The sequence below is a fragment of the Marmota monax genome, unplaced genomic scaffold (genome assembly GCF_021218885.2).
Source record: "Marmota monax isolate L192 unplaced genomic scaffold, Marmota_monax_Labrador192_F-V1.1 WCK01_AAM20220418_F8-fsc00054, whole genome shotgun sequence".
NCBI classification, from domain to species: domain Eukaryota; kingdom Metazoa; phylum Chordata; class Mammalia; order Rodentia; family Sciuridae; genus Marmota; species Marmota monax.
The window spans coordinates 9315492-9330366 of NW_026692145.1; the positions used below are offsets into that span (position 1 = coordinate 9315492).

A 14875-nucleotide genomic window follows, 5' to 3' on the forward strand; every position below is an offset into this window, starting at 1 on the left:
TTCTGATGTCAAGTTACCTTAGAAATATAAATGAGTACTCATCACGAGGCATAGTGGATATCATCCATGTGTTAGTCACACTTGCCCACGAGTAAATGCTTAAAACTACCACTGCATCTAAGAAAGTTATAGTGGGCCTATAACTTTGATTCAAAGGTCTAAACTTTGATGGTGGTGTTTTTTAAAACAAATGGTATGATTGAAGAATTAGGTGCCCTATTTAATCAGATGATATGCTTTGTACCACTTCTGAGGAATGGAGAAATGAGTAAACTATATTTAAATTAAAAATTACAAATAATGGATTATAGTCTTTCTGTGAATACTCAGAAGTCATTCTAAATTTATGCTGTTCTTCAGGGTCATCATTGGAAATATCTATTATGATATTGGCTGAAATCTAAATCAGTAGAGATTTCTTGATGATGGAATGCAAGAATACAGAATGTTGACTGCAATTCACATGCTTTATTGAGAAGTAAGGGTAAGATTCAGCTCTGTGGGATTTTAACCTTTGATATTTGAAATAAATGCCAAAGAAGAAACAATGAAAAACAACATTCTAGAAATACCAATTTCAGTAACTTAAAGCCTGGAGCTTCCTTAGCATAGGCAGAGGGGGGAAAAGACTTAGTTTTGTATCTCTGAATTCTATTAGAGAGATTTTATTTAAAAATATGAATACTAAAATTCACAGGAAATTCCAAATTCTTAACCTACTCATCAGTGTTAATTCATATGTTCAAGCTACCAACAATGTAATACTGATTCCTTCGAGGCTGTGGAGGAGAAAAAAATTCATCATTGTTATCTTTTATCTAGGGATGAGATCAATTCTCCTCACATAAAATTAAATCCACAGAAGACATTCCATAAAGATTTAGGCCAATCCTTTCTCTGTCCTGAGGGTCGAAGAAAAAGGCCCAATAAGAACTCAGCCCCATAAAATCAGTAGTTGCTGGAATGCTTGACTTTGGGAGCACAAAAGAAAGTACTCTCCAGTGACAAGATATCTTCCTTAATGGTCTACTATGGGGCCTAACATTTCAAACTAAAAATTAATACCTTTAGACAAAGATGCTGAATTTACAGATGACCTCTATAAAAATTAACTTCTTCTGGGAGAGATAACCCATTTAGTTCCAATTACTCATTAATCACTTCAAATAAGTTGTTGACAGGTAGACATCTGGAAAAGACATGAGAGAAAGGGTCAGAGACAGATCAAGTAACCTTTGATGAAGGAAGGGAATGATCTGTAGTAGGGACAAAGGAAAAGTGCATAGTAGAATATTTTATTCAGTTTGTTATCAATAAGAAGCCACTGTGATTCTGAAGGAGTGATGGGAAGGGATTCCCTGTGTGTGTGTGTGTGTGTGTGTGTGTGTTTGTGTGTGAGTATGTGAATGTGCATGCCTGTTTGGAAAAGAGGGAAGATGGTGATTTCAGAGAAAACTTTACCTACTGATTACTGGTTATATCCTATGAGAAATGAGAATCAGTAAGTTGTTAGAGCACAGTTATTATTTAATTTTTATTATCAGAAATTTCATCCTTTTCTTGAGGTGATTATGTGTCTCCTTCAAATCTTAATATCACTTCATGCATTGATTATCTTTTTTGTAAAAATTTTGCTTCATTCTAAGCAGTCTGATTCAGGGATGGCCTATTATGTTTTGGTCAAATTTGGGTTGTTGACTTTCTCAACCAGATCAACTTACTGATTCATGAAATGGGTCTATATATGTGTACATTTCAAGGAGTGTGTTTGTCATTTTACTTGCTTCTGAGGTTTATGGACTTAAGTTACTTAACCTTTGTAAACCTATAAATATAAGTTTACAGTCATAATAAAAGTGATGATGGTGGTAAAGGTGATTATGATGTTAGTAGTAACAGTAATGGCAGCCAACCATGAAGAAGTGAGTGCTCATTGAGTATACCACATTAGAGTGGGAACATCATACAGATTATTTTAAAATATTACATATTGTTCCTTTTCCTCATAATAATAGAATGTTTTCATTGCAAAACAAAAAGAAAATATAAAAAATTGCCCTTAGTGCTACTGTCTAATAATCTGAATATTCCACCATCTGACCATTGTTAATACTTTAGTAGTATATGTACTTTAAATTTTTTGCTACAAAGTATGCATAACATAAGCATTTCCTAATTATCACATCAACATTGTGAGGTGGGTATAGTTATTCTAAATTTATATATGAGGAAACATGAGGTTTAGTGAATAGAGGAGTTCTGTAGAACCCAGCTCCTCTATTCAACCCAAAAGCTTTTTTTCTATGGATTGAACCTCATTTTTTGTAGTAGAAAGGTTCAAGTTCTGATACCTCTCCCTTTAGCCAGTTAAATCAGCACTTAGAATGAACTCAGATTTTTCTTCCCTGTTACCAACTAAAATCCCAGTAAGGAATGCTGTCATTTAAGACAAGGTTTACTAAATGACAAAAGACCAACCATACCAGCTGTAGGACCAAATCATTCAAATTGGCAGCTATATTTTTGTAAAAGCCTTCTATCTCACACAATGCTCCTCCCACTTAAATATGAGGTCTTCATTTTAAATTGGCATTTTCCCTGAGAGTTTCTATTGAGCTGGTATTAAGGATTCTGTTTTTTTTTAAATTATTGGTATAGAATAGTGGGTTTCATTGTGGCATATTCATAGATGTCATAGCACCAAAGTTAAAACTATGTGTTTTTAAAAATCTACAGAGATGTCGTCTTCAAATTTACATTGGTGCCCTGCTCTCCAACATAACCCTTCCCTGATCCACAAGAGGTAGACTGACTGGCAAAGTTTAGATCTTTTGGCCTAAACCAGGGTCTATTGGGGCATTTTATTACCCCCTAGGGAAAATAGGACACATATATTCTGCAATTCCTTTTGCCTTATACTTTTAGTGCACTTGATTGCTTTTTATTTTAGCTTTTGTTTTCTTTTCCATGGGTTATTTTCATTCTTTGAAATTAAAAAAATAAATAAAATAAAGTCTTATTTCCTAGCCAGGGATAAACCTAAGACTCATTTGTATTTTTCTGGACTGATAGGGAATCCAGAAGATAATTTACTGTCCTTCTCCACAGTAGATAATCTGGATAGTTTGTACCCACAAATGGGTCAAACATATTGCATTCAGTGTTCCATCAAGTCATGCCAAGTATACGCTTTCATGGGTTTAGGTTTCAAAAGAAAGGGCTAGGAGGTTATGCATTTCCTGGCATGGGGTATACCTCTTAGTGAAATGAAAGACACTTTACAGACAAAAAGCTGGCATGAAACATACCTTTGATTCCACCAGCAAGCATGCCATATGTCACAGAATTCTACTGCTTCCTCTCTGTTATTTCATCTGAATGCCTCTTTCCTGCACAGGGCTTTTGGTTGCAGTTAAGTAAAATGGATAGTACATTTAATTGATGTAAGTAACTTGAATTCAATTGGGCTTAAGTTAATTGCGTGATAAATGAATAGTATGTTGAGTTTCATACAATTCATGGGAGGCAACATACATAGTGAAAAGAGTACCAGATGAGGAGTAATGAATCCTGGGTTCTTGTCCAAGTTTTGTTACCATCTAGCTATGTGACCTTTGGCAAATATCTGAGCTTCTGTTTTTCTCATCTGAAAGGGGAGTAATAATATCCTCCTGACATGCAATGTCAGAGAGGTGTCAGGCATATAAATTATAATACTGTTTGTGAATATTTAAAGTTTGTAAAAGTCTAAAGTGCTTTGCAAAATGTAAGGTATTATTAATATATGCTTCCAGAATAGCTACACATCTATATGAATACAGATAAGAATGGCAGAAAAGAAAAAAAAATCTAAATTTCACATAAACTTTGTCATCTCTATTTTTATGATGAAAAACAATATATACTCAATGTACAGAATGGAGAAAATAAAAGGAAAAAATGATTTATAATCACACAACGCAAAGAAAAGTGCCATTAGTATTCTGGTGTTTCTTTATTTTCATTCTTTTAATTTTTTTCAAATAATTAGTAATAAATCTGTGTATGTGTGTAAGGGGTGTAGTTTTTCTGATGACAAATTAATAAAGGTTCATTATAGAAAATTTGGTAGAAAGTTATCCCTCTCTTCCTATGAAAAAGGATTAACAATTTTTCATTAATTCTAATTTTCATTTATTTTTTTCATTTCACATTGTATTCTACTTTTTTCCTACTTGATTACAAACTCTCCAGCCAGGAATGGTGGTGCACACCCGTAATCCCAGCAGTTTGGGAGGCTGAGGCAAGAGGATCACAGGTTCAAAGTCTGCCCCACCAACTTAGTGAGGCCCTAAACAATCTAGTGAGACTCTGTCTCAAAACATAAAAAAGGTGGCTCAGTGGTTAACTGCCCTTAGGTTCAATCCCTGGCACACACACACACACACAAAAAAAAAAAAAAAAAAAAAAAAAAAAAAAAACTCTCCAAAAGTATTTTAACATTTATTATCCCCTAAAACCATACAAAAGTAAAGTACATGATTTAATTAACCCAGCACTGAACTATCACACAGCTTCAATAATTTTCAACCTATGGACACATTTGCTTCATCTATATTCTATCTAATTACTTATTTTTTCTCAAGGGATTTTTTTTTTTTTGGTGCTTAGGAGGATTGAAACCAGGGCTTTGTGCATGTGAGTCAAGTACTAACTGAGCTGTATCCCCAGCCTCCATGGATTTTTTAAAGTAAATTCACGATATCATATACTTTCATCCATAAAATTTTAGTATATGTTCACAAGATATTTAAACTCTCCTTTATCCTATGTACAACACCATATTGCACCTTACAAATGAATTTTTTTAAAAGTATGAGATATCTGTTCATTTCTAAATTTCTTAGACTATCTCATATTTATGTTCATTTTTTATTTCTTTGGTCAAATAAGAATCTAAATAAAATGCCCACATCACAATTGGTTGATATGTCTCTTAAAGCCCTATATTTCTCTTCCCTCTTTTTTTTTCTTGAAACTTATCTGTTGAAGAAATGGATCATTTTTTCCTGTCAATTTTCAGGATACTATATCCAGTATTTCCTGTAAGCTGGATAATATATAAAAACTTTAATTGAGAAGCAAATATAACACTTATGGTAACTTTTGAAATAATTTTATGTTTTTTAAGTTGTATACTTTTGAGAAAACAAGAGATAAATGATTAGAGCATTTGAAAAACATTTATATATATATATATATATATATATATATATGAAAAAAATATATAAAAGATATATAAACTCAAGATTATTATTTCCAACCTATTTTAATGCATCTGTGTAAATTTATTTGAAATATATGCAGAATTGAAAACTTGGGACTTAATAGGTTAGAAACAAATAACAGTGTGAAATTAGTTCTAATATTTTCATTTTACATAATCTAATATATTCAAAATATTAAATCAATATATAATCAATATAATGTTATTAATGAAACATTTTGCATTTTTTTATTGCACAGTTTTTGGAATCCCAGCAAAAAAAAAGAAATTATTAATTTTTTAATAAAATCCAACCTATAAAATCAGTCATTTGGGCAGCACTTCTGGCTGTGATCTAGTTGAGGTGTTCTGCAAATGCATTTCCCCCCAAATAAGTGTAAAGCTAAAAAAATTGACCAAAAGAGCCCTTTAAGCACTGTAGAAGTCAATCAAAAGCCTATAGAAATCCAAGAAGCACTTATAATTGAATGAACTCTTGGGCTTTGAATAATAAAAAATGAGAATCTATATTGTTTTCAACTATGGCTGCTCATGCACTCAACCATCCATCTCAGGATTGGCCAATGCCAAGGTTCTGCCATTGTTAGATAGGCTGTAAGCATCGTTGCTTCACTGCCACAGTGAGTATCATTCACTTGATATGAAGTGGTGCATGATGCCCATGTGAAGTGGCAATGTTGGTAGAAATGACAATCTCAGAGTTAGGCTAGTGGGGAGAACCAACAGTTCCGCTAACCTATGGTTGTGGTTGTGGTTATGAAAAACATTCCTGGTTGAGACTGTGCCTATGTGCAGTGGACAACAGAGACCCCAAAAACCCAAGCCAGCCATATACCTACGAGAGTGCATAGAGGAGATATGATATTTTTCCAGTGCAAAGTGGAAGGTGTGGCAAATTTGAAAATGACATGAATCTTGAATGAGCTCACTTTTGTTTTGTTCATAAAGATGGACTCATCCTATATGTATTTCCTACACACAGATCCACTGGTAGAGGATACAACTCTTATAGGTTCAAGATGATTAAGTACAACCTCTGAGTAGTGAATGACAAATCACAAAGCTACAAGGTCACAGGGGTGACCCTGAGAAAATAGTTTTAAAAAACAAATATAACTTAAAAAGTGTCCAAAGACATCAGCAGTTACACTATAGAGTGATATATTCTGAAGATTTCACTTAACAAAATTAGTAAATAAATAAACAAAAATTAACAATAATCTTCAGAGGAAAAAAGTCAAGATTTTCTATATATTATCTAAGATATACAGTCTTCAACAGAAAATTAAGATATGTAAAGGAACAGGAGAGAGCCATGCTCAGTTAAAAAAAAAGCAACAAGAAAGTAGTCAATATAAACTGGCTTTAAGTGTCTCCAGATGTTGCAATTAGCAGACAAGGTTTCAAAGCAGCTATTATAAATATATTTAAAATGGTGTTAGCTTTTCATCACTGTGACAAAATAATTGAGAAAAAAACTTAAAGTATAGATTTCTTTTTTAAAAAACTAAAAATCATCATTTATTTCTTATTGCAAAATTTATACATGGGTATTGTAGAAAATACAGACAAGCAAAAATAAGAAAATAAAGGCAGGGTGTGGTGGTGCAAGCTGGTAATCCCAGCGGCTTGGGAGGCTGAGGCAGGAGGATCACCAATTCAAAGTCAGCCTCAGCAACTTAGCAAGGCCCTCAGCAACTCAGTGAGACCCTGTCTCTAAATAAAATACAAAAAAAGGGGCTAGAGATATGGCTCTGTGGTTAAGCACCCCTGAGTTCAATCCTTAGTATGGGGGAAAATCAAATCTAACCACAATTCCCTTGCAATCAGAAAATATCATGTTCACTTGTTATTTCTCTTTCACAGCAGAGCATTTTTTCCTTCTATGAATATAGATGCTCAGTTTTGTTTCATTCATAAAGATGGAATCAGCCTGTATGTATCGCTTTTAATATTTTCATCAACAGTATATCATATAAATTTCCCCATAATCCAGTGTTATTCCTTAGCATTAGTTGCATGACTTTTTAAAAATTAGAGCTTTATAGTTATATGTAATAGTGGGTTCATTCTGACAAACTCATACATGCATGGAATTCAATTTCAGTTCATAATCCCTCCTTTTTCCCTCCCTTTTGCCTGTTCTCTTCCTCTACTCTACTAGACTTCCTTTTGATCATCTATTTATTTGTATTTGATTGGTTCTTTTTACTTACACATAAAGGTAAAATTCCTTGTGGTATATTTATATATGTGCATAACATGATTTTGAAAGAATTCATTGCACATTATGCCTCCCCTCTTTCCCATCCTTCCACTGGCTCACTATTTCAGTCTTTTCAGTCCATGTTGAGCTGACTCCACTGTTTCTGGGCCTGTGGTAAGGCAGAACATCATGGCAGAAGGTTGTGGTGGAGGAAAGCTGCTTCCTTCATGGTATGTGGGAAACAGAACAAAACGAAGTGGTTGGGGACAAGAAGTGTTCCTCAAGGACAAGCCACTATGGATCAAGTCCCTTCAAATAGGTCCCACCTCCTACAGTTTCTACTACCTCCCAATTGTGTACTCAGCTATGGACAGAATAATCCACTGATGAAGTCAGAGTCCTCATGATCCAATCACTTTCCCAAAGCCCCACCTCTGAAAGATATAATAAGCAAACCAACAATAAAAGCCAGTAATTTCATCTGGTGCTTTAGTTATTCCAGTATGGCCATAACATCCAACATAAAAAAACTGACTTCCTAAATAATATTTTCTCAAGACAATAGATAGCCTACTTTTAGTACATTTGTAGCTGTAAAAATCATTAATAATCATAACTGCGTAAATTATAGTACAGTTTACATGGTGCTTTCATATGTATTTTGTTATTAGAGTCATCTTCCTGCACACTGAGGGAGGAAGGGCATTTAACCTTTAATTTGCTAAAGGAAGGAAGGTTGACTGATTTATCCAGTGAGTGACATAATGAGCCCAATCTCAGAGTTCAAGACTCCAAGTTGAGTGCCTTTTTACAACACATTTGCGACTCCATTGTACAACTCCCAGTAGAGGAATGTGAACACTTACATACTAAAAGAGGGAATCACAATGGTGAAAATGACAGTTCCTTCTCTGTGTGTGTTCTTAGTACCCATTTGTTGGTAGGGAGGTTGAGGAAACCTAGCTTGTGGCCTGAAATGGTACAGAGATAGGTATCAAAGTGGTCACACATTGACCCAATGACACCAAGTCAATTCTAGCCCTCTTTCATCTGAGCATCTAGTCTAAGTGCAACATATGGTAAGCAGGGGAAATTTTATTGAAAACGGACTTTATGACCTTGCAGACAGTCATTTAAATGAAATCAGATCTAGATTCTTTCTTTCCTGGGTATCTTTATGCCATCCTTGTCTAAGAAGCTTATTCTATCTGTTGCATAACTGAGAAGGAATACATCATTCTAAGCTGCAACTGAAAGTCTTGGCTGAGTACTCTGATTCCAGCAGCTTCCTTTGAATCTTATTTCAGAAACTTGATGAGTCTCTTATGGAAGAGAGATTGAGTTCAGTCTCTGGAGCTGCACATGTTGGATTTGAATTCCAGTTAGCTGTGTGATCTTGGTGAAATTACTTAACCTCTCTGTGCCTCTGTTTACTCATCTGTAAAATGGGAAAAACCTATCTCATTATGAAATTTTAATAATGAAACGTGACAGTAAGATGCTTAAAAGAATATCTAGATCTTCTTTCTAGTCCTCTGACTTCTGTAAAAAATCATTAATATTAATTGTTAATATTAACCAATTACAATATTAAATGCTAGTATTTATTATTAGCAGTAATAATATTTAATAAAGCTGACACTATGAATTTATGCCAGGGACTTTCATGTTGTACTTGATATATATGTTTTTTTAGTTGTAGATGGACACGATATCTTTATTTTATTTGTTTATTTTGATGTGGTGATGAGGATTGAACCCAGTGTCCCTGCATGTGAGGCAAGCACTCTACTACTGACCTACGACCCCAGACCCCTGTTACTTGCTTTTTAAAATGTTCACTCTTATTTTTTTCAGGTGCCACCCATAATATCTATGGGAGGTTCATGGGATTAATGATATTCAGTATTTCCCCTGTGTTACACATATGTGGAGACACATTACCTTGTCATAAAGAACCTACGTTTTAGAACTCTTATATAGGACTTTTGCTAGTATTAGCTTGCCACATTTGGCATAGTTATCATTTGCCCATAGCAGCAAGCAACTTAGTGCAAATCCCAGGAATCATTATTAACCCCTGTATCCACCTCTGCAGTTAGTAAAGGGTGTATATCTTTGTAGTATGTGTTAGTACCCCCTTTTCAGTCTAATCTTTAGCATAATTGAAAACGAAATTCCAGCAGTAAGCAGTAAAAATTCTGCTTCCTATGTTTATACATGCAACTTGAGAAGGTTACTGATGAAGTGCCAATTTTGCTAAACTAATGCTGAAGATGGATGGCAATACAAAGCTTTGATTAATACTTGCTGTTGGTAAACTGGAAGAAAGTGATATCTCTGGTTATATAATACCATATTTAAAGCCCATTACTTTTCAAGATACTATATTAAATTTGATGCTACATTTTGGATAAGTATGTTAATGCTGAAATTACTATGAATTTACAAAACCCCAATGGATTTCATTGTATGAAAAATGAATTGAATATGATTGTTTACTTGGGGAAATAAGCAGCTATTGTTCTTCTCTAAAGAGTAAAAAAGCTTTTGTATATTGAGTTACCTTCAATTTTCTTGAAGATTGTTCCCTTTATTAAGTGTTTAGATGATCTACATAATCCACCACAAAGGATATTGAGAAAGTAATAAGAGAAAGATAATTTAAAATTACTTTAGGAGGTTGTTAGAGTTCCAAAGAGATGGTGTGATGGATATAGATGTCACTGAAACTCAAAGATGTTTTATTATTTGTGAGTTACTAAGGAATAGAAATGCACTAGGTTTTTACACGATTACAAAAAAAAATCTGTTTCTTAATGAGATTCTGGGCCGTCATTTTGGAACGCAGTAGATGTTGCAATTTATCTAATGGCATAGTAGGAAGTCCTCAATAAGTCTTGAAAAAGTCATATGTATAAGAACTTTGTTCACGTGTGTGTGTGTGTGTGTGTGTGAGAGAGAGAGAGAGAGAGAGAGAGAAAGCGACAGAGTGAGCGAGTGTGAGGGTGCGAGACAGATATTGAAGAGGTTTAACTTCAAAAATACTAAGTTAGAGTAAGTGTTCAGAGTCTGGAGTCTATAGTGACTCTGTCAACTTCCCCATTCAGTGATTCTTCCCCTCTCTCCACTTGTCTCAGGTGATGCAATATTGGTATCCATTAAAAGTTTTCAGGTTTTAACAAAAATAAGGAGAAAGAAAATAGACACAAACAACCAGAATAGCGAATAATTGACAGAAACACTTGGGAGACCATCACTATTCACTTGCAGAATTAGGCAAATTCCACTTTTCTCTTTCAAAATGGCCTAAACAGGCAGGGGCCGGGGCGCGCGCGCAAACGCCCGGATGGGCCCTAGCTTCCGGCGCACTCCCAGCGGACCCGTAGGAAACGCGCACCGCGGAGTTCTCAGAGTTGGGCGCACCGTGGGCTTCTGTGCACCACAAACCTCCGCGAATTAGTGACCTGGGCGCATGGCGGACCTAGGTGCATGGTGGACTCTGGCGCATTGGTGACCTGGGCGCTTTGGGGACTTCACCTCACCGCGGACTCTGGCTCACCTCAGACCCCGGCGCATTGGTGAACTCGGCGCACCGCGAGCCCCGGCGCATAGGTGTCTCAGGCACACCAAGGACTCCAGCGCACAGGGGACTCTGGCACATTGGTGACCTGGGCGCTTTGGTGACTTTGGCGCACCGCGCCCCACGGCTTCTGAGGGGGTGTGTGCAGCTCTATGTGACTAGAAGACGGAGCTTTAAACCGAGTTTGAGGGGCGGCCCTGGCTCCTCTGCCGAGTTCCTGCCGCTTCCGCCGCCAGGGAGCCTCCTTTCTCTTTGGACTTAGTTCGAGCGCCGGTGACTTGGGACGCGCGAGTAGAGTGGTGGCCCAGGTCCCGGGCGTCGGGCTACCGCGCATCCTGTGAGGGAAACTGGGCGGCGTGAACGAAATCCCCCTCCCCCCGCCCGAAGCGCGGAAAAATCCCATGTGGTGAGGCGCAGCGCGTTTACTGGCTATTGGACACACCTGTGGTCACCGACGTGAGGTACGTTTTCTTTACTGGTCCACGCGGTTATTCAATACCAACATGTCTCTGTCTACTGAGGGTGCCATGAGCACCTCACAGCCTCCAGCTTCGGAACCAGAGACCCTGTATAGACCAAAGCCATTGTTTATGAAGTTGTTGAAGTCTGTTGGTGCACAAAACGACATTTACACTATCAAAGACATTATATTTTATCTTGGCCAGTATATAATGACTAAACGATTATATGATGAGAAGGAGCAGCATATGGTATATTGTTCAAATGATCTTCTAGGAGATTTGTTTGGAGTGCCAAGCTTCTCTGTGAAGGAACACAGAAAAATATATGCAATGATTTACAAAAACTTGGTAATGGTCAATCCGCAGGAACCACCAGATTCCAGCACATCTGTGAGTGAGAGCAGATGGCACCTTGATGGTGGGAGTGATCAGAAGGACCCTGTGCAAGTGCCACAGGAAGAGAAACCTTCATCTTCCAGTTTGGTTTCTAGCCCATCTACCTCAACTAGAAGGAGAACAATTAGTGAGACAGAGGAAAATTCGGATGAATTATCTGGTGAACAACAGAGAAAGCGCCACAAATCTGATAGTATTTCTCTTTCCTCTGATGAAAGCCTTGCTCTCTATGAAAGAAGCTGTAGCAGTGAATTGACAGAGACTCCAGCAAATCCAGATCATGATGGTGGTGTAAGTGAACATTCAGCTGATTTGTTGGATCAAGCATCCGTTTCTGATCAATTTAGTGTAGAATTTGAAGTTGAGTCTCTTGATTCAGAAGATTATAACCTTAGTGAAGAAGAACAGGAACTCTCAGAAGACATTGATGAGGAAAGTCTAGTTACTGCACATCACGCAGTAGAAAGTGATTCAGATTCATTTGAAGAAGGTTCTGAAATTTCTTTAGCTGACTATTGGAAATTTACTTCACACAACAAAATGGACCCTGCCAGTGGTGAGAACTGCCTTCCTAAAGATAAAGGGGAAATCCCTGAGAAAACCAAACTGGAAAACTCAACACAGGAAGAAGAGAACATGGATGTGCCTGATGGTAAAAATTTTACAGTGAAAGATTTTAAAGACTCTTGGGTTGAGCAAAATGATAATGAATTTACCCAAACCTCCCAATCACAAGAAAGCAAGGATTATTCTCACCCATCAACTTCGAGTAGCATGATTTGTAGCACCCAAAAAGATGTCAGACGGTTTGAGAGGGAAGAAACACAAGAAGAAAGTATGGAGTCCAGTTTTCCCCATAATGCCATTGAACCTTGTGTGATATGCCAAGGTCGACCTAAAAATGGTTGCATTGTTCATGGCAAAACAGGACATCTTATGTCATGTTTCACTTGTGCAAAGAAACTGAAAAAAAGGAATAAGCCCTGTCCAGTGTGCAGACAACCAATTAAAATGATTGTATTAACTTACTTCAACTAGTTGCATTTTGTTAAAGTAGTATTATACATTTCTAGCTATAACTCTAAAAATTTAGATAACCTGGATTTTATTTTTGCTTACATGTATCAAGAGAAGTATCCCCCTGTAGATTTCTTTGTAGTGTAATTTACCTACTTTGGGAAGAAACATAGTGAATATGTTCTTTTCTTTTATGAAAATTTCACTTCTGTTTATATTTTGCATTTGGATTTTAATGTAATTTACATTAGATATATATCTCATCCTTTACCTTTATCCCTCATATTCTATATAATTTCTACTTTTTCTTAGGTAAGAAGTATCTGATTTTCTTTTGCTTAAATATAAGTAAGACTTTTAAATGTAACTGATTTAGTACCCGTCACGTAAAGAGAAAAATATGTATATGAGATTTAATATCTAATTTGAGATAATATGAAACTCTCCAATTCTTAAGTTTTTCTGTTCTTTCATAACTTAGTGCTATTTAAGTAAAAATGTACTTCTTATTCCAAAAATGTTGTCTTTTTTAAATATTTTAATATAAAGAATATGTAGTAAGAATTGTCAATTGAGGATAGCCATTATTTACCTTCAAAACTTTTTAAGTCTCCCTTGTAAAATGTAGAATTGTCCTGAAATAATTGGGTATATACAGGCTCTTTTAGACACCTAATTTCAGAATTTCATGTTTCTTGTAAGTTGAAAAACAATTCTTCAGACAATTTGAAGCACCTTCTTGGGCTAGGTTACATGGTTCTTGACAGTTCCCTAGATTTCAGCTCTTGGCTTAAAACCAGTTTTAGGAACCAGTGAATTTAGAAAGATTAACTCAGAAGTTTGATAGACAGCATTGTTCATTTTAAAACAAGCTGGAGCTGTGCACATTGGTGCACACCTGTAATCCCAGCAATTTGGGAAGCTAAAGCAGGAAAATCCTAAACGCAAGGAAGGCCAGCCTTAGGAACTTAGCAAGATCCTGTTTCAAAATAAAAATTAAAAAGGACTGGGGATCTAGCTCAGTGATAAAGCAACTCTGGGTTCAATCCTCTACCAAAAAAAAAAAAAAAAAGAGAGAGAGAAAACTGGAAAAGGTTGTAGCTTCTCTTTAAATTATCCAAAAATTGTGCATCACTTTTCTTTAAGAAGGACAAGGTCAGAACATAGCATTCTAAAATGATCCTTCAGACTATGTAGATTAACTTCTTAACTAGTATTAAATAAGATTCTTAATTGTGAAAATGACCACCTTGATTCAAGGGCCCAGTACTTTTCTCCAATGTATGATGATGTACATACTCAGTTGAAGACAGTAAAATCAACTGGACTGTAAGTGTAGAATAAAACAAAAGGATAATTTTGCACAGGCAGGTATTAGTGACAACATTGTTGGTTTCAAAAACAAAAGCAATCATAACCCTATGACTTATGCATCTACACATACCTAAGCAGGAAACAAATGCCTGAAGAAATCAATACTTTGGCAGTTTTCAAAAATTTTAAATCTTTAATAATTTGGAATTTACAGTATTTTGACCAAGGAAGGAAGGATATACTAAGAAAAGTCCATCCTTTCTGAGAAAAGTTGGTAGTAATGAGGTTATAAATGATACACCTTCAGGGTGTATGTATGGAATGAGGGCTATTTACTCAACATTCCACCCTGTAAATGGAGTCATTTTTAATATGTATGTGGATTACTAATGTCGTCTAATTACTAATGTTAGGTTTGTATATATGCATTATTTGTTGATTTCCAAATGAAGGATTTATTAAAAGTTTGATTAAAAAATGGCCTAAACAGCTTTCCAGGGCACCATGAGGATATTGACTGCAGCTATTCTCACAAATGAGTCAAATCAGTTTTGGAGGAGTATTTTTCCAGGGGGGCTTTTTATCCTTCAATTTTAAGATTTTTAAAATGCTAAAAACACAGCTTAAACAAA

The 14875-nt window shown here is 35.9% G+C and overlaps 2 protein-coding genes across 4 annotated transcripts in view; both read left to right on the top strand.

Moving 5' to 3' along the window:
- Tenm1 (teneurin transmembrane protein 1) overlaps positions 1-14875 on the top strand; it is an 815224-nt gene that overhangs the window by 241408 nt on the left and 558941 nt on the right. The gene's annotated exons all lie outside the window — the stretch shown is intronic.
- On the top strand, positions 11532-12950 carry LOC124109815 (E3 ubiquitin-protein ligase Mdm2-like). The gene has a single exon (XM_046468626.1). The coding sequence runs from the start codon at positions 11559-11561 to the stop codon at positions 12948-12950; it is 1392 nt and encodes a 463-aa protein (XP_046324582.1). The 5' UTR covers positions 11532-11558.

Bases quoted from the DNA above. Each gene is read 5' to 3' on its own strand.
- LOC124109815 (XM_046468626.1), top strand. From the start codon at position 11,559: ATGTCTCTGTCTACTGAGGGTGCCATGAGCACCTCACAGCCTCCAGCT.